Raw genomic sequence first — 27,801 nt, forward strand, 5'->3', positions numbered from 1 at the left:
CATATCTGTTTTACTCTCCACTACATATCCAGTGCTGGCACTTTGTTGTCACTTAATAAATAAATATTTGTCAAGTGAATGTAAATGGATAAAGAAATTACCACATATGCCCAAATATATGTTTACCTCAAATATAAGACACTTCCACACTTATCCAATGAAGTTCAATAGTCAGAGAAAGACAAGAAATTATGAGTGCCATGATACAGAAACTAAGAGTAGAAAAACATTTCAAGAAGGATGAGCTCATCAATACTACAGTGTCAAAAACTGCAGAGAGAAAAGATGTCATCATGGCTAAATAGACACAGTTGGACTGGCAAGCTGGATGCTGCTAGATGGCTTGGAAGGAAAGCATTTTGTTAGTGGTAATGACTAAAGTCAGATTCTAGTGGGCTGAGTGAGTAGAATATGAGCAAATTAATGCAGCAAACATAAATAGCTCTTTTTTTCTTTTTAATGATGAAAAGGAGAACAGCGATGGGGAAAGAGTTTGAAGTATTCTGCTTATTAGCAGCAGTGTTGAGGACAGGGTTTTTGCTTGTTTGTTTGTTTGTTTAATTATTATCTTGTTAAAGAAGCAGGGAAACTTAAACAAGTTTGGGAGATGAGCAGAAGGCAATATGGGTGAAAACTTGAAAGAAACTTAAAAGAAATTAAAAGAGATGATGAAGACATATAGTTCCTGGGAGGTTCAGGGACCAGGATTGAGAATACTGCAAATTTTATTTAAATGTTCTCTACATAAATACTTCCTTCCAGAGTTGCTCTAAGCAAAATAGAAAATACCCAAATTGCAGAAGACAGAGAATATCTGTTCTAAGAGTTTACAATGTATTTTTTCTTTGGAATATTTGCTTCAGTAATTTGCAACTAATCTCAAACAATCCTAACACAGGCAAAAAGAAAAAGGGGAAATTTGCTGGGTAAGTCAACCCTAAATATATACTTATAGAGCATCTACCATGTGCCAGGCCATGAAGATACAAAACTGAATAGGCACTCTCTGTGCCTCAGAGGCTCAGAGACCATTGGGGATAAGTAGGCATATAAACTAGTAATTAGGGCACAGACAGACAAGTACAAAAATGGGCTACTTACAAGAACCTCAGGGGTTCACTAGACAGGCACAGTAAGGAAAGGTATCTCAAGCAGAAGGAATAGCAGGTACAAAGGCACAGAGTTCTAAAACAATATGGCACGTTCAGGGATTTCAAGTGGGTTGGTGTAGCTATAACCCAGAGTGTAAGAGAAAAACAAGAGCAGCAGATGATGGAAAAGTCAATAGAATCGAGATCAAGAAGAGATCTAAAATAGGTTCTAAAGTTGGTATCTTATTTTGCTGGTGGTAAGCTCATTGAAATCTTCTGAATAGGAGAGAGTAAAGAGATTAGCAAGGTAGGAATTGAGCATTCCTGGGTCCCTAAATATGTCATAGCACATTATGTCATAACACAGAACACCAAAACCTAACCCTTAATTCCTGCCATGGAAGCCAATTAAAGAGGAAAATTGACAGAGACAGATCTACCTAATATAATACCCAGTTTTCTGGATCAGACACCTGTGTAGATAACAATGTAATTAATCAAGATCCCAAAGACAAAAGGAAAAGGCACATTTGGAAAAGAGATTAACTCCATTTTGGACATGCTGGATTTTGTTTAATTATGAGACAGTCAAGAAGAAATGTCCAGTAGACAGTTTGGAGCTGGGAAAAAGGACTGGATTGGAGAAATAAATTTGGGAATCATGATCATAAAAGTGGTAATCGAAGTTGGGATATAAATGAGGTCACTAAAACATATACCTAAAAATTGAAAAGAAAAGAGGGTAAAAAAGAAACTTCCTGGGGGACTTCCCTGGTGGCTCAGTGGTTAAGAATCCTCCTGCCAATGCAGGGGACACTGGTTCAAGTCCTGGTCCGGGAAGATCCCACATGCTGCAGAGCAACTACTGAGCTCGTGTGCCACAACTACTGAAGCCCATGTGCCTAGAGCCCGTGCTCCACAACAAGAGAAGCCACTGCAGTGAAAAGCCCCACCGCAATGATGAGTAGCCCCCGCTCACCACAACTAGAGAAAGCCCACGTGCAGCAACGAAGACCCAATGCAGCCAATAAATTTAAAAATAAATATATAAAATTATTTTAAAAGATCAATCTGGGAAACAGCAACATTTAAGGGGCAGAGGAGGAAGAGGAATTAGAGATGGGGATGAAGGGGCATGGCCAGAGAGACGCAGGGAGAAAACAAGGAAAAACACTCTGGAAGCAAGAGTAAGTGGCATTTCAAGGAGGAAGCGCTCTACAGTTTGAACTGCAGCAAATTTCTCCTAACTGCTCTTCCTGCTCTACTCTCTCTCTCCACAAATATTGCCAAAATCAACATATCCCCCTTGTGTTCTCCCCAATCTCTTAGCCCTCCTGAGATAAGTACTTTCTAGAACTTGGTATTTAACATTCAATGCATTTCCATATATTTTCATATTTACAGAAGTATCCTTATGCAATGTATACAATTGTTTTGTCTGTTTTAATTTTTTATATAAACAGCATCATACTAAATGTATACTTTTGCAACTTGCTTTTTTGATAAACATTGTTCAAGAGAGTCCTCTATATTGATGTTAGTTCTAGTTCATTCCTTTCCACTACTGTATAGTACTCCACTATGTGATTATATCACACTTTATTTATCCATTCCCTTATTATTAGGTTGTATTCCAATTTATTTTTGCACTTATAAACAATGCCTCTACAAACATTCATATGTGTGTCCCCTGACATACATATCTAAGACTTTTTCTGGGTTTTAGCAAACTATGTGTTAACATATAATCTCCTCCACACTCAGGATGGCCTGATGGGTACCATCTAGACATCTGCTGGAAGCAGTGAACTCAGAGTACTCTACAAATATAATGAGTTTCTATTTGTGTCATGAAGTTTCTATTTGCACTTATAAACAATGCCTCTACAAACATTCATATGTATGTCTCCTGACATACATATCTAAGACTTTTTCTGGGTTTTAGCAAACTATGTGCTAACATATAATCTCCTCCACACTCAGGATGGCCTGATGGGTACCATCTAGACATCTGCTAGAAGCAGTGAACTCAGAGTACTCTACAACTATAATGAGTTTTTATTTGTGTCATGAGTTTCTATTTGTGTCATGAGTTTCTATTTGTGTCATGAGTTTCTATTTGTGTCATGAAGTTTCTATTTGTGTCATGAAGTTTAAAGAAATCATTTGCTCTGGAGATATATTTAAGAGTAGAATCATTGGTTTTAGGGCATGTCTTCAACTTTACTTGTTTTGCTAAAATGCTCTTCAAAGGGTTATATCACTCCAGTTTACTCTGTTACTTTCAAAAGGAAGGAAATGAAGCAACTTCACCCTTCAACAGGCAGAAATTATATCAGGAAATGGCCAGACCCAAAGACATTTTATTAGACTACTGAAGGAAATTTTCACCCAGGTGAGCAAGAGGTTAAGGACTTGCTCCCACAGAGTAGTATTCTTGTTTTAAAAATTTATTTATATATGTATTTGTTTTTGGCTGCGTTGCGTCTTCATTGCAGTGCGCGAGCTTCTCATTGCCGTGGCTTCTCTTGTTGTGGAGCATGGACTCTAGGCATGCAGGCTTCAGTAGTTGTGGTTTGCAGGCTCTAGAGCACAGGCTCAGTAGTTGTGGCGCACGGGCTTAGTTGCCCCGCGGCATGTGGGATCTTCCCCAACCAGGGCTCCAGCCCGTGTCCCCTGCACTGGCAGGTGGATTCTTAACCACTGCACCACCAGAGAAGCCCCAGAGCAGTGTTCTTTCTAGGGATGTTCTACCTGTCACAGGCTGATGAGGCAAACTGGATCTGTGGGTTGCTACCTCTTTCTCTTATGCTCATTTCTTCCTGAAGGAGGCATAGTTTGCATCAATTCTGGATGTTATGCTGCCCTATCCTAGGCATAAGAAATTCACCACTGGGTCCTGTATAGTGTACTGGGAACCTACAGAAGTATAGGCCAAAGCCAAAGAGTGAAAAAGTGCATTCACTTTGTGTCATTGTCCCCAACCACATACTTCCCTCTGGAATCATGTGTGGAAGGGTACCTGGCCAAGGAAATGGTTCCAATTTTCTGGTATTTCATTGTTTAATGACCTCATTTCTTTAAACTTCTCCTCCTCTTTTCCATGGAACAAAGTCTCAGAATTGCTAGATTTTGTTGCTAATGCCCACTTTTTTAAGTTGAGGAAACTGTGGCCCAGAAGAGGGGTGTGTCTTCCCTAAGATCATCTCAGGAGCAGAGTCTGTGCACAAATTGTCTGACCACTGAACATCTGCTGTGCCCGCTATACATGGTCTTAGGATAGTAAGTGAGGTCATCTCTCACGGCTGATATCTTCTTACCTCCTGTACCTCTTTGTCCTCACTCACCTTTCCCTACATTCATCTCCTTACCCTCCTTCACTTCTCCAAGATTTTATAACAGAGCTTATATTAGGAAACACCTTCTTCAAAGGATCCCTGCACCTCACCTTGCAGTCAGGAAACAAAGGGTCTAGCCTAATTTCCCTGCTACCAGTATTAACACTGTTTCTCCGTATGTCAGGAGGGCATTGGATGTCCAAAGTACAGGACACTAAAAAGCTAATCAAGGGGCTGATAACTTTATCAAATTCAGAACATTCTTTGCAGAACATAATGGGCTCAAAAGCAATAATAAATGTGAAATATGTGAGAATAAGAAATGTGGAAGCAGTAAGCCCTGTTCACAAATTGAGAAAATTCCTCTAATAAGCTCACATTTACATTAAAAAATAGCACAATTAAGCAAGCTGTCCTCCAACTATAAAGTATAACCATCTTCTAAAAAAAAAAGTCATAAATTGAGTATGGAGATTTAAAGTTACAGGAATGCACTTCTCTTGGCTCCAAATCATAATGACCTCATCTATAATGGAAGAGGAAGAGAGCAAGAATGAGAGCAAGTTAGAAAGACAGAAAGAAAGAGAAACTGAAGGGGGTGGAGGCTGAACAAGGGCGAAAGAAGAGAAAACCACTCAGACTCGTAGAGATACCATAGGCCTCAAAACAATTTTTGTTACTTATGGCTTCCTATTTAAGCATTTGGATTTCACAAGGTCCTAATGCATATGAATTCTGAATTAAACAAAGGGACTCTCTCTACACCTTAATAAAACCTGTTACTCTCTAAGGGAAGCTGACAGAAGCAACATGCATCTAACCATAGGACATATCCTGCCACTGTTTTTCAAACGGAACCTCCACTGAAGTGAACTTCAATGGCAGGATATGATCCAACTCCAAGACATATTTTCCAAGGCAGCTTCATGCTGTGGGAGCCGGGACACCAGAAAGCAGGGCAAACAAGTCATGGATCATCAGGGGTAGGGGTGGGAAAACACGTAGAAAATAAACTAAATAACATCACTTCTGACCACATTACTATCTGGATATATTGTATGAATTTAAGGAATAAAAGAAGAAAAGACTTTAAGGCATTTTATTTCCCCCCTTCTTTCTTCCAGAAAAGCTAAAGTACGTATTTTAACATCCCTTCCATTTCAAAACACATACTCATGCACATGCTTTCCAATGAAACTATAACTTCTTTTATTCATTTAATCAGTCAGTAAACTCTTCAGTCATGTACTTACTAAAGTTTCTTGGGTGCCTAATATGTGCTAATAAGCACAGGGAATTTAGAAGGCCCATGTATTTCATGGTCCCAGGCCCACTTCTCTCCAGAACAGGTCAGCAGGCTCTTGCTGTGTGCCCTGAAAAAATACCATATCCCTCTATCCTAGCACCTACCATGCTGCTTGTGGTTCTTCTTCCTCCAGGACTCTAAGCTCCAGGAGGACAGGGACATTATATTCTCCATGAGTAACACAGTGCCTGGCACAGAATAAGTGCTTCAAGGATATTTGCCATTGTTGAACGTGCTAAGGAGCTTTCTGTCTAGTCGAGGAAACAGACCTCACAACACAGAACCACAATAAAATGGGAAAGTGTCAAAACAGAGTTGTATGCGTGGCCAGGGTAAGGAAAAGTCAAGACTGCCTGGAAAACGTTCACAAAGAATGAGACACTTGATCATAGACCAGAAAGGTGAACAATTTCCAGGAAGATTCAGGAATGAAGGATTTTTGCCTAATTCAAACACTAGCTTTACATAAAATATACACAAGACACAATGACAGGACTGATTCATTTATTCAGCTCTTCTTCATTTGGAATGTCAGGTTAGATTGATAGTACTTTACCTGGGGGTACATTTAAAAATCATTGGGAGCTTTAAAACAACACCAGAACTAAGACATCAGCCCAAACGAGTTGAATCACATTCTTAGGAGGTGGCATCCAAATATCAGTCTACTTTAAAAGTCCCCTAGATGCATCTAATACACAATGAAGATGACAAACCACTGAATTATTTGAAGAAAAAAAAAAGTGTCAAATGACTGATACAATGCATTGTTTGAATGCAAATCACACATTTTTGTTCACTTTATGTCTCAAATCCGTGCTGCTAGGTTGTACATTATCATCTAAAGGCAAGATTTAGTATCAAAGCTAAAAGACATCTATGGAGCCGTCTCCTTGGGGAGATTTTTAAATCTATCATACCGCCATCTGTAAATACCCGGGATAGAATAATAACTTGAGCACTTCTATAAAAATCCTATTACAGGGGCTTCCCTGGTGGCGCAGTGGTTGAGAATCTGCCTGCTAATGCAGGGGACATGGGTTCAAGCCCTGGTCTGGGAGGATCCCACATGCCGCGGAGCAACTAGGCCCGTGAGCCACAACTACTGAGCCTGCGAGTCTGGAGCCTGTGCTACTCAACAAGAGAGGCCGCGATAGTGAAAGGCCGGCGCACCACGATGAAGAGTGGCCCCCGCTTGCCACAACTGGAGATAGCCCTCGCACAGAAACGAAGACCCAACACAGCAAAAATAAATTAATTAATTAATAAATTCCTACCCCCCAACATAAAAAAAAAAAATCCTATTACAAATCTGGAAAGAATAAATCATCACATTTAGCACATAGATTATCCAGCGTCTATTAGTAGAGTATTTTAAATTAGACTGGAAGGAAGCTAAAATATGATAGTTTTTCTTTATATAGTGAGTAGCAGCCTAGATGACCTGTTATATTCTTTCCTTATCTACATTTCTATGATTCAAAAATTTAGCCATTAGTGTATCATCTAATGCTAATAAGCATAAGTAGCTAGCAGTTTTGAAGAACACACATTCTGATGTAATAAAGGCATATTCAAAACTCAAAGTGGCCAAGCAAGCCAAATTTCAAAGAATAGAAAGAGCAGTAGTATATATTATTACCTCAAAAGGAAGGCAAGTAGGGAAAGGTAATTTTCTTTTTCCCCCGTTGGATTATGCCTTACTCATTGTACATGCTCAGTAAATATATACAGACTATTCACTGCAGCACTATTTATAATAGTGAAAATCTAAAGAAAAAAACCTGTATGTCTAAAAATATTGTTGCAGGAAAGAAAGTGAGCACAAGAGGATGGTCATGTCCCTGGTCTCAGGCGAGTCCCTGGGACGGCTGCCAAGTGTGGGTTCTTAGCTTCACACAGGAAAGAATTCAAGAGTGAGCCATAGTAAAGTGACAGAAGGTTTATTCAGGGAGATACACCCTCCGTAGACAGAGTGTGGACCACCTCAGAAGATGACAGGCACTAGGGTATGCAGTTGTCAGTTTTTATAGGGGTGGATAATTTCATAGGCTAATGAGTGGGAGGATTATTCCAACTATTTTGGGGAAGAGGTGGGGATTTCCATGAATTGGGCCACTGCCCACTTTTTTGCCTTTTATGGTCGGCCTCGTAACTGTCATGGCGCCTGTGGGTGTGTCATTTAGCTTGCTGATGTATTGCAATGAACATATACTGAGGTTCAAGGTCTAGTGGAAGTCAATCACCCACCATCTTGGATCCAGTTCGTTCTAAACAGTTTACGTCGTGTCCTCAATGGCTGTCATTCTTTTAAAGGTTGTGCCCTGCCGCCTTCCTGTCTCAGGGGACTAGCTTAATAAACACAAAGGAATACCGTGCAGCTATAAAAAGCAAAGTAAATATCTCTATACACTCTATAAAATGACGGCCAGGAGATACTAAAAAAAGAACCAAATGAGGAGGAAAATGGGTATGGAATGCAAACATTTACCTATATTTGTTAGTATTTTTAAATGAAAACAGGTAACTTTTTACAGTTACCTATAGGTCAGGAGAGAGAGAAAGTAAGAGGTACATTATGTCTGAATATGCCTTGTTTTATAGATTTGTCTTAGGAGCCATGTATTTTACATAATTATCAAACAAAAATTAAATTTTTTTAAAAGCTACATATAAAATTAAAAACAAAATTTTAAATGAACTTAAGGATGTCTTAAGTTGGTGGCAAAACCAAATAGAAAGGAATTATTTCAAGCGACTTTAAAACACACTAATTTGACAGTACATTCCTAATAGAATATACCATAGAAACAATAAGAACTGTAAAATATCTTAAACTTTTTAGAGGTAGTGTTGATATTATTTTGAGACTGTGTGCATACTGTGGAATAAAGCAAACAAGAAATGATATTAATGTATTGATTTTGGGTACAGGAAAAAGGAGATGAAGATGTAAGACTGAAGAGGTTATATTAAAAACCCTATGGTTCTGAACTTTATTAAAAGTTAGAATTAACTCAAAGGGCAATCCCTCCCTTCCTATACAAATTATACCTCAGGGTAATGAGTTAATGACAGGGAGTTTGTAGAAATACTTATATAATAAATAAAAATGGAATGACAGAAATAGAATATCATTTTACAACCCCTAATAAAATAATAATCTAGGCAATAAAACTTGATAGCTCCTAATATAACAACAACAACAATCAAGACAAGCAAACGTTATGCATCTCCTGAAGATAATACACAATATCTATGAAATAGTCTTGCCAAAAATGTAGGACCACAGGGTTTTTAACAGGGGTCCACTGATCAGGTCCATGAAAATATTCTGGGAAATACATGAACTTGGATGGGAAAAAAATACATCACAATACGTTCCCTTCGATTGTGAACGTGGGTAACAAACTGTAGAAGTATTAGCAGTACCTATGACTTTGCTGCCAAAGAATTCACAGATATTTTCATATCATATGACAACTGTTGCTGAAATTTCAAAATATCATCACTACTCCAAAATCATGGTAAAGACCCATTGTGAGATCTTGTTATTTAACGTGTTTTTTTTTAAAGAAAAGAAGCACATATATTAACATCATAATATGTTTTAATAGTTTAATACCTAAACAGATGTAATGTGTTTCCACTATAATCCTATATATTTTATTTTCTGCATTTAAAAACAGTATTCTGAGAAGGAAATACTGTACATCCACCAGAAAGATACAATCAGCAAAACTGAGAGTGTGGAAAACTCTCCATGACAAATGAACTGTTTCTTCAAAAATAAACTGCAAGAAAAAAAAGAGCCAAGAAAAGAAAAAGACAACAACAACAAAAAAGAGCCAAGAGGAAGAGGAAACGTATAGAAGAAAAAGATGTAGATATAACAACCCGTTGAAATGCATGGGCCTTATGTGCATCTTGGTTTAAAAACACTATTTTTAAAATTAAGCTATAATTGGGGAAATCTGAACATGGACAAGATATATGATAGTAAGGAACTATTGTTAATTTTTAGGGGGAATAATGGTACTATAACTACGTTTCTTAAGCCCTTATCTTGCAGAGATCAATACTGAAATATTTATGCATGATATTATATGATGCTTGAGATCTACTTTAGTATAATCCAGAAGGGGTGAAGTGGAGCAGTGCAAATGAAATGAGTTGATAATTATTGGGTGATGAGTACATCACAGCAGGTAATAGTCTCTATTTTTATTTAAACGTTTCCATATTTTTTAAGCCTAACAGAACCCCCACATTTACCCATGATAAACCCAAACATCACATTTACTTACTTTCAGTTACCAACTAAGCATGGTAACACTCATTTTCTCTTGCTTATCAGAAGTTTTAGTGTCTGATTAGTTAAAAGAGAGAGAAGGAAAAATAAATTCATTATTACTTAACAAATGCAATTTACAGGAGTTTCAATATACATTAATTCCTGGCAGAGAAGTAATGAAAAGGGGTTTATAATGGAGGAAAACCCTAAAGATTGCTGATCTAATAAAATGTCTCACATTATACACTACTTAGTATGTGTTTAGCTCCCCAGGTAGGTTGTAGGCTACTAAAAGGCAGAAACAATGTCCTATTCATCTTTGTTTATCCAGTATGTGAATCAATACGGGCAGGCTGAATTGCTGTAAAGGTAAAAAATGCCAGGAGAGAGGGGCTTCCCTGGTGGTGCAGTGGTTGAGAGTCCGTCTGCCCATGCAGGGGACACGGGTACGTGCCCCGGTCCGCGAGCGTCCCACATGCCGCGGAGCCGCTGAGCCTGCGCGCCCGGAGCCTGTGCTCCGCAACGGGAGAGGCTACAACAATGAGAGGCCCACGTACCGCAAAAAAAAAAAAAAAAATCCTTTCTTTCTATGAAAACCTGTAAAGTGAAGGGACCAGAAGAGAACATAACATTAGAAGACTTTTTTGACTCCTCATTTTGAATCCTTGTGCTAATGTTGATTCACAGCTCACCTTTGCTTCTCCCCCAACCTCCTTATTACCTGCGATTCTCAGCTGACAATTCAAGGTTTCCAAACTGCTGACTTAAAGCTCCCTGGACTCGCCAATGGGGCATCCGTCATCATCAAATATTATTTATTTATTACATTCACATAAATGGACCCCATCAGAATACCTAACTTTATGTTTTTTATAGTGCCTCACAATTTACAAAAACTTCTCTCTACTCTCTTTGATTTTTGATCCATTTGACAGTGCTGTGGAGTTACAGACGAAGAAACCAAGACTGAGAGAGGTGAAATGGGTCACTTAACCGACGTTGTTCAAAAGTGGCAGAATTAGGTACAAAATACAAAACCCCAACACTAAGTAGAGTGCTTCTGCTAGCCCACCATGTTCCCTCCTACATGATTCTGTTAAAATAACTTCAAAGTAGAGGATTAATCTCTTCTTTTTTTCCTATAACCAAATGTTTGATGACAATGGATGAGGCTGCAAAAATACAGCTTGGTGCCATCTCTCTATATAAATGCCTGACTTCTTATGTGATCATTGAATATGTCTTCAATATTATATTTCCCCATATTTTTATAATAGATAAAATATTCCATAATAACTGCAGACTGGGTTTGCATAGAATTAAATCAGTTATCATAGAATTATGATTATTTTACATTTTACTTGGAATTTTGTATACAAATATATCCTAACACACACCAAGCAATTTAATAAATACTATGCACACTACTGAAGTATATAACCTTCTGCAATACCTGGCAACTTTCATCATCACAGTATCATCCCACAGCCAATAAAAGAGAAGGCTACCAATATCAAGCCCTCTAGAAAATCAGAGTTAAGCAGAAACACACACACACACTCATCCTCACATAAATAGAGAAGTGTGGAGAGAGAAAAGCATTTGAGGTATTTGAAGGTAACTGCACATGTGGAGTAGAAAGCTGCAGCTTGTTCAAGGGAGATGATCTCAGGGATGATCAAATCAAGTTAATAACTGTGTCTTTTTTCAGAAGAGGGGTAGCCTTTGCAGTAGTACACCACTCCTACCTAGAAACTGCTTAGTGGAAATAGTCCACAAGGCAGGCAATTGCAATAACCCATGGTGACCTTTATTACCATCTTCTTAATGGTATCCTTTTCAATTCAGCAAATATTTTTTTACTTCCTGACAGTATGTCAGGCTCTGGGAATATAGAAAAATAATAGAGAGCCTGCCTTCATGAAATTCACAACACAGCAGTGAAGAAAAACAGTAAAGAAACAATTGGGATGGGACCTAACCTAATTTGAGATTTCATGCAAGGCTTTCCTCATGAAGTAATATTTCATCTGACACAAAGAATGAAGTCAAGTTGCTCAGGTTAACAGAAAGGGAATAGGAACTGCTGTTCTGTTACCCGAAAACTGGGTTCACTTCTTAGTGGGTTTTGAGCTAAAAGACACTGCCAAGCCAAAGAGTGGGAGAAGGAAGGATTTATTACTTGCAGCAAGTAAGAACAACAGGTATCTTTCCCAAAGCAGTGTCTCCCCAACAGCAAAATTGGGGAAGTCTGAAGCTGAGGGTATATGCATATTCATGAAGGGGCTTGAGCAGAGAAGAATTCAGCATAGAATTGGGACAAAGGTTGACAGAGTCCAAGCTTTAGTTGACCGAAATCTCGTGGGTCAGAAAAGCTCAACATCATCATTCCTTAGGTTCCAGCTGCACTAGGCAGGGGGTGGGGTTGGGGGGCTCAATTCTGTAAAACAGCCCAAGAATGTGCTTCAGGCTATCTTTACCATTGAAACAGAACTGAGAGCCTTTATAACTGATTTATTCTTTGCTACTGTTACTTCTCTTGCCTAAGAACTCATTTGTTTTTTTGTTCCCTTAAGATCACTAATTACTGAGACCTGTTCAAGGGCATTGTGTCCAGGCTTAGATCACAAAATGGCTTAGGTCTTTCTCTAATGTCAAGAAAGCCATGCCTGGTTCTCTTTCTCCAGGGACCCCCTACCCTATCCGCTTATAGGGTCTCAGCAGAGAGAATGGTATTGTGAATTCTCCAGCATGCCTGGAGCCTAGAGATGCAGCTCATCCAAAGAAATTAGCAGCTACCAAATCTCTTTCAAACCTGTGGTACAACCTGAAAAGAGTACCAATTCTTGGTTGGTTATTTCAAACACTGACCATGTGCAGAAGGTGTGGGTTAGATGAGCTGAGAAAAGGTTTAAAAAAGGTTTCCTTGACATTTTATGAATTATTGCTTACATTTTTACCAGCATCCAGGTGGTGTTTGTGCTCTAAAGCTGTTTTTTTTTTTTATTGGAACTAATTTTAGACTCTATCACCAAATGTAGTAGGCAGAATGATGTCTCCCCAAAACTGTCCATGTCCTAGTACCCTGGAACCTGTGAATAGTTCACCTTACATAGTGTGATATTATGATATAAGAAATACATATTTTAGTCTTGTTTTCTGGCCAGATCTTAAAACCCTTGTAATTTTCTAAATGATAAGAGTGAAAAGCACCTTTTTTTGTTTGTTTGTTTGTCCCCAATTCCTGAAATAGCTGCAGAGTGATAAAGGTGAAAGAATCATCTTTTGTTATTCATAACAGGCCCTCTTCAACCACACCAGAGTTTATGTTAATAATATGACTTTAAGAAAGCCACTAAGGATGGAGGACTGGCTGCCAAGGGAACCAGCCAGTGATTAGAGGGCTGGAACTTTCAGCTCCACCCCCAGGGAGGGGAGAGGGGCTGGAGGCTGAGTTAATCACTAATGATCAATGAGTTAATCACTCGTGCCTACATAACGAAGCATTCATAAAATCCCTAACCAAGGTTTTCAGAGATCTTCCAGGTCGGTGAACACATTGGGGTGCTGGGAGGGTGATGTACCTGGAGAGGGCATGGAAGCTCCATGCCCCCTCCTCCATAGCTTGCCCTATGCATTTCTTCTATCTTACTGTTCCTGAGTTGTATCTTTTTATAATAAACTGGTAATCTAACAAGTAAACTTTTCTTGAGTCCTGTGAACCACTCTAGCAAATTATCAAACCCGAGAAGGAGGTTATGGGAACCTCTGATTTATAGCTGGTTGGTCAGAAGTACAAGGTGACAACCTGGGACTTGTGAGTGGTGTCTGAAATGGGAGGTTGGGGGACGGGGGCAATCTTTTGGGACTGAGTCTTTAACCTGCGTCATCTGCACTAGCTCCAAATAGTGTCAAACTAAATTGTAGGACACCCAATTTGTGTCTGGAGAGTTGAAGAATCGGTTGATGTGAGAAAACCACGCACCCCCACCCTGACATTTGTTGTCAGAAGTTTTTTTCCTTTTACATGGCAAAAGGGACTTTGCAGATGTGATTATGGTTAAGTACATTGAGATGAGTCCTTAAAAGGAAGAATCTTTCCCATCTGCGGTTGAGGAAGGTATGACTACAGAAGAAAAGTCAGAGAGATGCAAAGTGGCTGGCTTTGAAGATGGGGAAGGGGCCAAAGGCCAAGGAATGCAGGTATCCTCTAGAAACTGAAAAAGGAAAAGAAATCCACTCTCCCTAGAGCCTCCAGAAAAGAACAAAACCCTGCTGACACCTTGCGTTTAGCCCAGTGAGACCTGTGTCAGATTTCTGCCCTAAGGAACTGTAAGATAATAAATCTGTGTTGTCTTCAGTTACTAAATTTGTGGTAATTTGTTATGACAGCACTAGAAAACTAATACACCAAGTCAACTTAGTTGCATATGACACTTAAAATCATACTTGAATCATAATATTATTTAACTATTTACATTAATCTCAATGAATGGCCTTAGTAACAAGATAATCACATCAAGTAAAAAGCCTATTAAGTAACTTCAGACAAAGTTGATCAGGAGCCATCCTGGATTAAAACACTTTCATCATTTGCTGGGAAAAAAATGAAACCATGCCATCAAGACAGAATCTACCAAACTAGATTTATTCAAACCAACAAAAGTAAAAATTGGAAATCCAGTGATTTCCTTACATATTATGTCCTGCATGATTCCTAGGTAGTCAAGAATACAAGGGAAACATTAATACTCACTGTCTATACAATAAAAGGGAGACAAGTGTCAGTCACTGTATTGAGCTTTTACATATATTATCTTACTGGATTTTCATACAAACCTAAAATGTAGGCAAAATTTTGCAAAAGTTCAAAGTTTTTTAACCAAGTTGATATGACAAACAGATAGTAACACTAGATTAAAATCCAAACAAGATTCTAAAGCCTGTGTTCTTTCCATTCCTCTATGCTAAGAAAATCAAATAATTGTGGGAAGAAAGATAGTAAGAAGGGTGCCCAGTTCCAGAATCATGTCCTCTCAACTCCTACGGCATTTGCATTGTAAACTTCCTTCCCATTTTCTACATACTGTCTGTAGTGTTTTATATGCCTGTTGTATTTGTTTTACTAGATTATAAATGCAGAAACTGTCACGGATATTTTTGTGCCTCCCCGTTATATACATATCCACACAATATCTAGTACTGTTATTATTGTTGTTGTTACTATTGTTACCATTACTATTATTACTGTTACCACTGTTATTGTTTACAGTAGTAATAACAATATCTGACACTTGTTGAGTGCACATTATGTACAAAGCACTGTTCTAACAATTTCACAATTTCATAATCCTAATGCATTTAATCCTCCCAATAATCCTAAAGGTAGGTACTATTTTTTTTTTTTCTGTCCACGCCATGCAGCATGTGGGATCTTAGTTGCCCAACCAGGGATCCAACCCGTGCCCCCTGCAGTGGAAGCATGGAGTCTTAACCACTGGACCACCAGGGAAGTCCCAGGTAGGTACTACTTTTATGGCTCTTTATAGATAAAGAAACTGAGGCACAAGACATTAAGCAACTTGCCCAATATCACACAGCTAGTAAGTGGTAGAACCTGGAGAGCAACCCAAGCAGTGTGGCTCATAATCATTGTTATATTGGAAGTACAGTAGCCCCCTCCCCTTTATCCATGAGGGATACATTCCAAGAACCCCAGTGGAAGCCCAAAAACGTGGATAGTACTAAACCCTATATATGCTATGTTTTTTCCTATACCTACATACCTACGATAAAGTTTAATTTATAAATGAAGTTAACAACAGTAACTAATAGAATAGAGCAATCACAACAATATACTGTTATAAAAGTTATGTGAATGTGATCCTTCTCAGAATATCTTATGGTACAAATTTAATGCCTTTAATGCCTTTTCCATCTTAACTGAGCATTTATTACACACTGCGGCTGTAGCTTTTGCAGTTTAAGGTGCTGCAGCAACACTAGCACACATTTCTTTTTCCTTCTTCACAACTTCACATCTAGAAGATTTGTTCTTACCATATATCTTAGCAACCTCAGCTGACAATTTTTTTCCTTATTAAGTAGAGAACTTTCACCTTTTCAATTAAAGAAAACACTTTATGGCTTCTCTGTGGTATATCCAAATTGCCAACATCACTACTCTTTCATTTGGGGGTCATTTTTAAGTAAAGTAATGGTGACTTGAACACAAGAACAGTCAATCTGATAACCAGGATGCTACAAGTGACTAATGGGCAGGACACGCAGGACAAAGGGATGATTCAAGTCCCAGGTGGGATGGAGCAGACGGCACAGGATTTCATCATGCTACTCAGAGCAGCACGAAATTTAGAACTTATGAATTGTCTATTTCTGGAATTTCCATTTAATATTTTCAGACCTCAGTTGACCATGTGTAACTGAAACTGAGGACAGTTGGGATACTACTTGCATTTATTATGAACTCAAAAATCCTTTATTATTATCCTAACAAAAGTGAGGTGGCTTAATAAAAATAACTGTGTGTCAGGTGCCATACTAAGTGCTTATATATGTTGTTTCATTTAAATCTCACAAAAACTTTTGTAAGAAAGGGATTACAAGTACAATTGAATAGGTGAGAAACTGAGTTTTAGCTGTTCAGTTTGTATTTTCTCATGCTACACACTGCCTCCCTGATAAGAACAAAAATAAAATATACAATATTGAGGATTATAATACCATACAGGGAGACCAACTGATACAAATTACCTTGCATCTCTAACAATGGGCATTAACACACTCATTTGATTATATGTTCTACAATTAATTATTTTAATAAGGGATGTTCTAATGAAAATAAGATGACATAAAATCTATTTATGATATCCTCCCTCTGTCCTCCAATTTTTGATTGGCTGAAATAAGAAAGTCTGAAACACATATTCAACTCACCTATTCTCTTTGGACACAGGTCAGAGAAACTTGAGTCCTACAGCCTACAAGAGGGGAGGGGGCAGCACTAAACTGTGGGCAACATGTAGAGGATATGGCCTCTACCTCCAGGATTCTCCCTCTCCCCAGTCTCCTGTGTGAGAATTCTAAGAGGGGCACCAATGTGAACACCCTCCAAAGGCTAGGAACAGGAGCTCCAGGAGGGCTGACAATTTGGGCTCAGGGATGGGGGAAGGGTAGATTCAGAAGGATGGGATTAGTATTGGGTAATGAGTGTGCTGCTGTTTCAAGAGTCTAGATGACTAGAGTTTATGACCCTGTGACAGATGTACAGCCCTCTCTCTACCCAGCCCAGTCTGGCAAATGCATGGAAGAAAACAGACTAACCCTGTTCTCAATGGGCAGCCAAGAAGCCACGACCCATAAAATTTTTAATTGCTAATACTGCCTGCCCATTGAGGCTGAGGCTGAATAGGAAGTTTGAAGAAGTTTTTTTTTTTTTTTTTAACCATTGGAAAATCTAAATGTACATCCCTTGTGGATTATCAAACAAAAATACAGACTTCAAAACTTGAGGGTTTGGGGTTTTTTTCTGTTTTTTGTGGTTTAAACTGTAAAATGTAATTCTCAAATGAAGATAATCATCTGGTCTGCAGTTAGAAGAATGAAATCAACAGTGAAAGCAAAGCACAAATAAAGAGACAGGCAGAGAATCCCACTGTGGTTTGGGTTCCTGCCTCCAGCTGCTTCTCTGCTCTCTGTGGTTTGGCACTTTTACCCTCCTTGAACTCTGTGAAGTCATAAACCCTCTATTTTACCTACAACAGTGGTGAGCTGGATTTCTCTGCTAACAATCAAACTAATACACTATTTAAACACCAGCCAGGCACCAAAAGAAAACAGGAGTCTAAACCTGAATTAGAAAGTTCCTGAGGACTGGGCCTGGGAGGCAAATGGAGGTGTAAGGGAGATTTCCTGTGAGTCATGTGAGTCTTTCAACACTCCACAGGCCTCAAACCAGAAAAACTCATTCCCCTCCTTAATCTGACTCATTTGCTCCTAATTTACACCTCCCAACTCTCAACTACTCTCAGCCTTTTCAACTGAACCCCCACTATCAGGCAAGGAGAAGTAAATGAGCATTAGTGGGGAACCTGATACAAGCCCCAATGTTTTCAACTCTCTGGTGGTATCTTTAAAATCTATATAAATTGCATTGTGTATAGAGACACTATTTAATATAAAAGTAATAGCAAAATATGGGTATTTCACAGGTAATATGAGTATTTCTCAAAAGTGGAAACAAATAAGGCCAATAAACATACACAGAGACCCAGCTTCATTAGTGATCAGGGATATGCAAATTAAGAGATACTCTTTTACATTCATCTGACTGTCAAAAATTTTAAAGTCTGATAATATCAAGTGTTAGAAAGGTTATTTGTTTCACAGGACCTCTCATACTCAGCTAGTGGGAGTGTAAATTGATACAACCACTTTGGAAAAAGTTTGGCATTATTTTATAAAGTTGAACAATCACATACCCTATAATCCAGTAATTCCCCTCCTAGATGTATGTATATGTGCATGTGTGTGTATAAAAGAAGCTCTTACAAGTGATCAATAGGAGCCATGTAGAAGAATGCTCACTGTTCACTATTGCAAAAAACAGAAAAAAGCCCAAATGCCCATCAACAGAATGAGTAAATAAAGTGTGGTATACTCACAGGAAAGAACATTATATGAAGCAAAAGAGAGTGTGTTGCAGCATAAGGTAACAATATGGATGAAAGTTAGCAATGGGTAAAAAAATCCCAACAGATTATATATAGAAATACATAGAGGTACCAAACTATATCAAAATGAGAGCAAGGAAATGGTGAAAGGAGGATTCAGGATGGTGATTATCTTTGGTTGGGGAAGAAGGGATATGAAGGAGGAGATGACTAATAGGTAGATTAAAATTACCTTTAAGGCTGGTTGTAGGTATACAGGAACTTACTGCACACAAAAAAATTAACTTATTCATGGACCAACAACGAAAGGGTGTCATGAGCCAGGGATTATGATTAATCCACTTCTGTGCAACTGAAATCTAAAAAATAAATTAAATGATGCCCCAGAAAGAGCATTATATTTATCGTGTGACTTTATATACTCTCTGGCACCCCAAGGCGATACAAATAACCCAGAGCAAAAACCCTAGGGGGTAAATTTTCCAAGTCCTTTTTTTTCTGTTTATTGCCCAGCTCATAGGAGGCAGGGTCACCACACTGGTTAGTAGCACAGGCTCTATGGCCAGACTGACTTGATGGAGGAGATGAAACCTGGTTGCTTTCCTTACTACTGTGTGACTAATCCTGTTAGGGAATACGATTTAACCTCTCAGTGCCTCAGCTTCCAAATGTGTTCAGTAGGCTGGCGATGATAGTATAATACTTACTGCAGAGTATTATTGTAAGGATTACATGAGTTAATCCACATGAGGTGCTGGAATAGTGAAGTTGCTCTAGGTATACTAAGTAAACTTTACTCAACAAAGATTAGCTTTTATTATTTTTTTTATCTCTGGCTTGATACCACAGTGAAAAGCTTAAGAAATATTCTCCTAAACTCTTTTGTTCAGTACTGCTCCGGGAAGCTCTAAGCTTCAAGCTCTCAATAATACTAGCCTCAAGCTCTCAGTAGGATTTGTTGGACTGAAAAAACTGAGTTAAAACATTCCTTAAATACTCTGGTTTCCAAGAAATGACTAGAAAGAAGTTTGGGACTCAAAGGTGGTTTCTCATGGAATCTTTCTCTGCATCATTAGCATAAATAACCAAGTTTTTGTGACATATTACTTATCTGATGACTTTAATTAACATAGACTCCTGTAACCATCCAAAAAAATGTCCCAAAATTTGTGGACTTAAAGTTTTTATAATTTATTAAAATAAAAACCATTTAAATCTTTATACAGGGCCTATTTATACTTTCACTACGAGCAATTCTAAGAAACTGGGTTACCTGGTTTCTACAGCATTAACAGGTTAGAAGTCATAATTTAGTAAGAATGCAGACTTTCAGAGATATGCTCAGTAATACAGAAAAAAATCATGTGTGAAAACTGTCAGAAAGAAGTCAGAAAAAAATAAGACAAAAAATTAACCTCTGATTATATTACAACCACTCAGAATAATAATTTTAATCATCATAATCATCATAATGGGGCTTCCCTGGTGGCGCAGTGGTTGCAAGTCCGCCTGCCGATGCAGGGGACACAGGTTCATGCCCCGGTTTGGGAAGATCCCACATGCTGCAGAGCGGCTAGGCCCGTGAGCCATGGCCGCTGAGCCTGCGTGTCCAGAGCCTGTGCTCCGCAACGGGAGAGGCCACAACAGTGAGAGGCCCGCGTTCCGCAAAAAAAAGAAAATCATCATAATGATGATCCTGAATCATGAAGAAAAGGTGATATGTTGAATGCACTTTGTTTATTAAAAGGCAAGTAGTCTCATATATCTGTTTTAAATATACCATGAAGACTTCTAAATAATGGGTTTTTTTCCCTTGGTAAAATCTCCAGGATTAGTTGCAAATGGACCCACTAAGTAATTCAATGGGTTGGCCTACCCTAGAAAGTTGTTTGATACAAACCAATTAAATGTTGAAGAACTGCTGCCCAAAATTATGAATAAATTAATTAACAGAAGTGAGTAATCCATTACATAAACAGTGTCATTTTAATTGGGTTTAAAAGTAAATTTTAATACTTTAAAAGAGTGGGTCATAAGTTTTCTGTAAAATTCACCTGCATGAAATGATTCATTTTCTCTGATGTTCCTCAGTAAATAATAATATAAGGAAGCTTTATAACTTTTTAACAAACTTACCAAAACTTATATACACAAGCAGTTACCTTGAGAGCCAGTTCGCTTCTTCCACAGCTATGGCTAGTGAAAATTACCTTTTTTGTCATAATATGGTAAATGTAACGAGTTAGGAAACAGGTAACTGAAGGGCATAAAGGAAGGGCATCCAACAGAGTACAGCAAGGAGCCAGGGAAGAAGACTGCCTGACTTGATTCTGTCTACAAAGAGTCTTTAAGCAGCCATGAGGTCAGATAGGAAGGCATTCAAGAAGGGAGGTACAGGTGTAAAGATGCAGACAGCAAGGGACTCAGAGGCATGCCGTTATTGCTGGGCCGCCACATGAGAGATGGATGTTCTGGGAGATAAACTTGGAGAGGGAAGTGGGCCAGTGATAGGGGGCCTTACAGTTCACGTCAAGAACCTTGAGTTCTCACAAAAGGACAAATATTGCATGATTCCACTTATATAAGAGATCTAGAATAGTCAAATTTGTAGAGACAGAAAGTAGAATGGTGGTTACCAGGGGCTGAGGGGAGAGGGGGATGCAGAGTTAGTGTTTACACAGGTTCAGAGTTTCTGTTTGGAATAATAAACAAATTCTGGAAATGGAGAGCGGTGATGGTTGCACAACATTTTGAATATACTTAATGTCACTTAAAATGCTTAAAATGGTAAATTTTATGTTATATATATTTTACCATAATAAAACCCACTAAAAATATAATAATTGTGTTCAGGTAAAGAAGAAAATGAAGGAGGGAGGAGGGGAACAACAGCCAGAAGCAGTAGCAACAGCCACAGCTTGAGCTCCATCCAGTAACCAGTGGCTCTCAGTCTTGTTTTAGCTGCAGAACCCTTTCTTCAAACATCTTGCACAGAAGCCCAACTATAAACCAGGCAAAGCAACAGACTGGTGGGGGCCAGAGGCCAGCCCAGGAGCCACCAGCGTCTGTTTCCTAACTTGCCCCCATAATGGACCCAGAGGAGTCTCCAGGGAACCCCAAGAGCTCCCTCAATTTGCAAACCACTGATGCAGGTGATGGGAGGAAGCCAAAAGGTTTCAGCCTGAACATGATGCAGTGAGATTTCTGAGACAGTACTGTAAAACAGTCTGGTTTGGAATCAAATGAAACTATTTCAACTCTGCCTCTCACTAACCATGTGCCCTCAGGCAAGTTACTTCTATGCTATAAAGGGACTAAAAAAACTTTTTATATAAGGACTGATGAAATGTTAGTAGGATACCTTGATAGGTGGTAAATTCTCATTTGATGGCAGCTATTGGTACCCTTTAATTTTATTTGACATTACTCTGGTTCCTGTGAAATAAGATGATTTAGGGTAGGTGGAGGCATGGATGGAAGCTACGACAAAAGTCCAAGTAATGATAAAGGCCTAAACTGAAGTAGTGATAATAAGGATTGGAGGGGAAGGTGGACTCCAGAAATATTCTGGAAATGCTGTCAAGATGGGAAATAAGCACTGGCAGCCATCTCATATTCCTCCAAATCAACCTGAAGAAAGGAGCAGAGATAAGCAGGAATAACCCAAAGGTTATTCCTAGAACTGGTCTGGGGGAGGGACAGGACTATACCCGGGGCACAGAACAGCCAGAGGCCAAGTGGAAGGCTTTTAATGTCAACCCTTACCTCTCCCCTACATTGCATTACTGCCTATCCCTTTAACAACTTCCTGCAGTGTTGAGAAGTTAAAAAGGTTCAGGCTTTCTAGCCAGGAGCCATTCCTCCACCCACCTCCCTCCAAGCTCCTAGGGCTAATGGGTTACAACCTAGAAAGACTGCCTCCTCCTTCTTCCAGAGCAGCTGGTGATAAAGCCATGGTCACAGAACAGCCTGATGGAGGGGTGCCAAACAAAAGCAATCAACAGTGGTTTTGTAATGCCCAAGGATTCTCCATTCTGGGATTCATCCCCTCCCTTCTACCTAAAGCCACCTGGAGGGACTTGGCCAGGCCTGGCCATTGACTCTTCCCCAGTACACAAGGGGACATGTATGAGAATGCTCATCAGTGTTGTTTGTGGCTGAGAGTTGGAAACTATCTGAGTGTCCATCACTGAAGGACCATGGAACCACAGATAGTTAGAAACAACAGGCTAGATCAGTGATTCTCAACCAGGGTCATTTTGTCCCCCAAGAAACATCTGACAATGTCTGGAAAGATTTTTGATTATCACAACTCAGAGGTAAGGAGGTGGAGAGAGTGCTATACTAGCATCTAGAGGGTAGAGGCCAGGGATACTGCTACATCCCACGATGTACAGGCCAGCCCCCAGAGCAAAGAATTATTTGACCCAAAATGTCAATAAGGCTGAGATTGAAAAACGATGGAGTAGAGGAACAAAACATGACTGGGTCATAAACATATAGTGCTGAATAGAAAAAAAAAAATTTTTAAGAGATGTGATCTATTATAAAATTCCTATTTGGAATTAAGGATTCATATAGTCACATCTGGTATTCATTGTGTATGTATTTGCAAGGTAAGCGCTACACTTGGCAGAGAATACAATCGTGACCAAAACTAGATTGGATTCCTTACCTCCTGAAGTCTAGTAGAAGAGGCAGGTATTAATTAATCTTGCAAATTTAAAGGGGAAGGGAGAAGATATTTTGGAGACTGGTAGGATCTAGAGCTCCCTAATCCCTCACTTGCAAAGGCCACAGAAAGTTCTTCAATTTACAGTACCTTTCAGGAGGGCTACATACCGGCTTAGGATTGTGTTGTGCACAGTGAGTGCTCAATAGATGTTTGTTGAGTGAATAGATGAAGGCTGTACAGTTAAACACCACTAAATGACTCCTTCCAAATTTCTGCGCCTTAACCTTTGAAATGAGGAAACCAAACAGAAAAGAAGAACCAAAGGGCCAGGCCCTTTACTAGACAGTAACAAGGAGTACACGTGTAGACTGACCAAATACTATTGTTCATTCCTCCTCAAGACTGTGCCCCCCTCAAACCAAGCTATTTGCAGTTCCTTGAGCAAAATACTCTTTGGCATCTCTAAGCCTGGACTGTCCTTCCTCACCTAGTCCACCTGGAAAACTCATTCATGCGTCAAATTCCCGATCACCTTCTCTGTCGAGCTCCCTCATGCTGGTGGACATGATCTCTGGCCTACTTTGTGCCATCTGTACTTTGTGCTCACCTCTACAGTACTTATCATAACTTCTTTTTTTTATGATGTTTTTATCATAACTTCTTACCATAATTTGATCATGAGTTCTCTGGGAACAGGAACTATATCCTATTCATCTTAATAGCACAGAGACTAGTCTAGAACCTAGAACATCATAGATGCTCAAGGTTTATCGAATGAAAGACTGAATGAATGAATACATGTCCTGCACTGTACTACGAAAAGAATGGGATAAAACCTATGCCCTCAAAAAGCTTACCATCTATTTGATGGGAAAAGGACAAATATGTGAAATAATAATTAACAATTTTTGCTAGAGATATAAATTTGATAGTCATTATAATAAACATGCATTTTTTCATATTTGAATTAGAGTATACATTAGGATATAATCTGCTAGATAGTATCCATACGATTAAATAAATATCCTCAGGTATTCCTGGAAATCCATATCCTCCTATTGTAGTATTTGTCATTTGAGTTGATAGCAATAAGTGACAAAAGCTGAAATTACAAGCAGAATCTACTTGGAAACATAGAGTGCTCACTATCATGAATGCCTGGCATGTAGTGGGTCCTCAATAAATTTTTATTGAACGAGTGACCTGATATTCTTAATCATAGAGAAAAAGTTATCTGTCTACTACTGAGGCAGGCATATCAGGAGTTGGTGTTACCTAGAATATATCCCTCTCATAATGAAAACAGAACCAGCTCAAGGTCCTAAACTTTTCCTCTGTTATTTAGTACCCAGTTGCCAAAAGAGGTATTATTGCCCCCTTTTGGTAAAACGAGTAGAAACCAGTTGTGTGGTCACAAACTATTCCTTTATATCCTATCCATATAGTGATAACACATCTACTTACCAACCTCTCTCCATCCCATAACGGTTAGGGATTCATGGAGCTAAACTCAAATTTAGGGGATGAGTTTTAATACTGAGAGTTTAAAATACTGAATATAAGAAGTCCTGGATATCAGGTAAACTGCATTTTTCTGATTGCTGGGTTAGACAAGGAGAAACTGCAAACAAGAATTCATGTTTGGATGGTTGCCAGAGGTAGGACTGAAAATCTTAATGAACAAAAGAGCTCAGCCAACCAAAAAAAAAAAAAAGCTCCAGCCCAAGACCCTCAGAATAAAGATCAATAAAGGGAAGACTGTAGAGAGTATGGCAGAATGGAAAGGAAGCCTCAAGAACCTTAGTCATCCCTCATTCATTCATTTATGGGGTTGTGGGAAATACAAAAATTTAAAAGACTTGATTTCGGCTGTTAAGGACTTCGTCCATCAGGAATGCAAGATACACATAAATAGCTATCACACAGGGAAGAAAGTAAAAATCCATAAGGGAGGCACAAAGAAAGTCTGTTCAGAGACAGAAGAAATCTTCTATCTAGGAAGCTATCAGATGTTCCTGGTAAAACATACCAGATTTTGAAAATATTAGAGCATTAGGAAAAAAACAATTATTGCTAATCCTTGTTATGTCTTGCTCAACTAATCCACCATATTGTCTGTCTCCTCATCAGGGTTGCTTCTCATCTCCTGAAGCAACACCACATCTTCCTATCACCCAGGAATGGAGGGCTGATGGTGGGTGTAAACTAACCCATGCATAGTACCATGAACAAGGCTGTCTGCCACTCCTGCGTAATCAGCCACTTAATCTCCACAATAACCCAACAATGTAGGTACTGTTATTATCCCCATTCTACAAGTAAGAAAAGTGGGGCACAGAGAAGTTAAGTGACTTGCCCAAGGTCACCTAGCTGGTAAGTGGCACAAAAACAGGATTTGAGTCCAGAATCTGTACCCTTAGACATTACACTACACTGCCTCCCAGCTGAGAACTTATGGCTAAATTTATCAGACATACTGTATATAGCTGGATAATACAAGGTGATTTTTGGCCCTTTAAACACACACAGCTATTTAAAACTTATTTACTTGAAAAAATACATACACCATTATTGATCTAGTTTTGAATATAGTATGACTTTTTAAGACAGTTTTCACAACCTTTAAAGGAAAATTCACTTTGTTAACCTTAAAAAAAAAAAAAAAAAAAGGGTACCAGCGTCCAGGAGTAGTTAAGCCCAGTTTAGACTGGGGCTGGCAGGCGCCACCCCTTACAGGTCATCGCATGGCCTTGGGGAAATTGCTTAGCCTTCTTTGTTTCTCCATCAGCAAAGCAGGGATAACAACAGTGTCATCTCATAAAATGGTATGGATTAAATGATAGTATCCATATAAATCGCTAAGCACAGTACGTGACATAGTGAATGCTCAGTGAACGTTCGCTTTCATTATTTAGATCCTGAGTTATCTGTATTTCCAGGATGCGAGTCGTCCAGTAACCACAGAAATGCTTTCCCTGTCCCAGAGTCTCTGCCGATCCTTTGAGCACATTTCTCTCTATTTTCCACGTAACACAGTGACAAGAGAAGCAGGCTTCCCTGGACCTCAGACCCGAAGGTGGCTACGTCGCCTCGCTCAGCCCGGGAAAGAGGCAGGCTCTGGATTTCCTCGGGGCGGCACCACAAAACTCAACACAGACTTCTCACTTGGGTGAACTCAACTGTTAGTGAGGGATCACCCGCCCACTCTGCCGGGCTCCGCAGCAGGGAATGTGGGCACCGGCGGCAGGAAGAGGAGCTCACCCACCTACCAAGCCCGAGACTGGGCACCCCTCCTTCACAGCATCCCTGGGGACTTCGTCCCCTCCCCGCTGGGAGGCCACTGGGGATTGACCTAACAATGCCAAGACAGTGAATTTCCCCTCAAATCCTCTGAAATACATCCCCACGATTTCTAAGAGGGAGTCAAGGGAGGGACGCCAAGAGCTTCATAAAGCCAGTAAACAGCTACATCCCTGCAGCACATGTTCAGCCGCCTGAACCAGCACCCCAGTGCTTGCCGCCGCCACTTGCGAACCCGGGAGCTCCCAGCAGCGCCGGCCGCCCAGCCGGTCGCCGTGCGCGGCCTCCACTCACCAGGTGAAGAGTTTGCCCTTGATCCAGAGCAGCAGGCTGGCGGACTCGCCCGCTGCTCCCTGCGCGTGCGGCTGCGGGCGGGCGGATCCCGCCGACGAGGTGGCCTCCATGGGAGCCCCGCGGTCTCCGGCGCCCGGAACCCCTAGACGTGCCGGGTCCCGGAAGACGGGAGGCGGTGCCTGTGCTGCCGGTGGCGGCTCGGCTCGGCCAGTGAGTCCGCGCTGCCGGGTTCGCTCGCGTCCTTCTCGCACCGCGGCCGGCGGGCTCCTTCTGCGGCAAATCATTAACTGTCAAGCCCCTAGGGCCAGACAATACATTTGCAGATTGCAACCTGGCACCTCGGGGGGCCAGGAGCAGGAGGAGAAAGGGCGCTTTTTTTTTTCCACCTTGGCAGTCGAGCTTCACTGTTGGTTGACACCCAATATGCATTTCAAGTTCTTATGGTCCCTTATTTAAAATCAGCAAATGAGGTGAATCGAGGTTATGCCAGCGTGTACTAACTTAAGAAGCAGTGATTTAGCTACTGCCTGACCTTTGCTAACTGGGAAGGTCTGGCTGACCCCTCTCTTGACCTAGTCTCCCTCCCTCTGACTAACTTATAAAAGATATTTCCCATCTAATAGAACTGAAGACGCCTTAGTTCTGTGTTTCTTGTTTTCGCAAAACATAGGTAAAATCCTATGTTTCCTATACGTAAAGGGATGCCGGAAACATGTCTTCTTGGTCCTTGTGGTGTGTCTCCTTCCTTACGGGTGTGTTTGGTTTGTCTTTCAATATTCAGAATTGTCTCTGAGGTGCTAGAGAAGAGTG

At 39.8% G+C, this 27,801-nt stretch overlaps 1 protein-coding gene across 1 annotated transcript in view; it reads right to left on the bottom strand.

Annotated features, from left to right (window-relative positions):
- Window positions 1–27,277, bottom strand: part of SLC35F2 (solute carrier family 35 member F2) — a 52,337-nt gene extending 25,060 nt beyond the window's left edge. Inside the window, exon 1 of the mRNA XM_030836139.2 lies at window positions 26,992–27,277. Within this exon, the coding sequence (XP_030691999.2) occupies window positions 26,992–27,275 (284 nt within the window). The 5' untranslated portion in view covers window positions 27,276–27,277. The remainder of the gene's footprint in view (window positions 1–26,991) is intronic.
- Between the last annotated feature and the right edge of the window lie 524 nt (window positions 27,278–27,801).

Source organism: Globicephala melas, chromosome 8 (assembly GCF_963455315.2).
Source record: "Globicephala melas chromosome 8, mGloMel1.2, whole genome shotgun sequence".
Lineage (NCBI taxonomy): Eukaryota > Metazoa > Chordata > Mammalia > Artiodactyla > Delphinidae > Globicephala > Globicephala melas.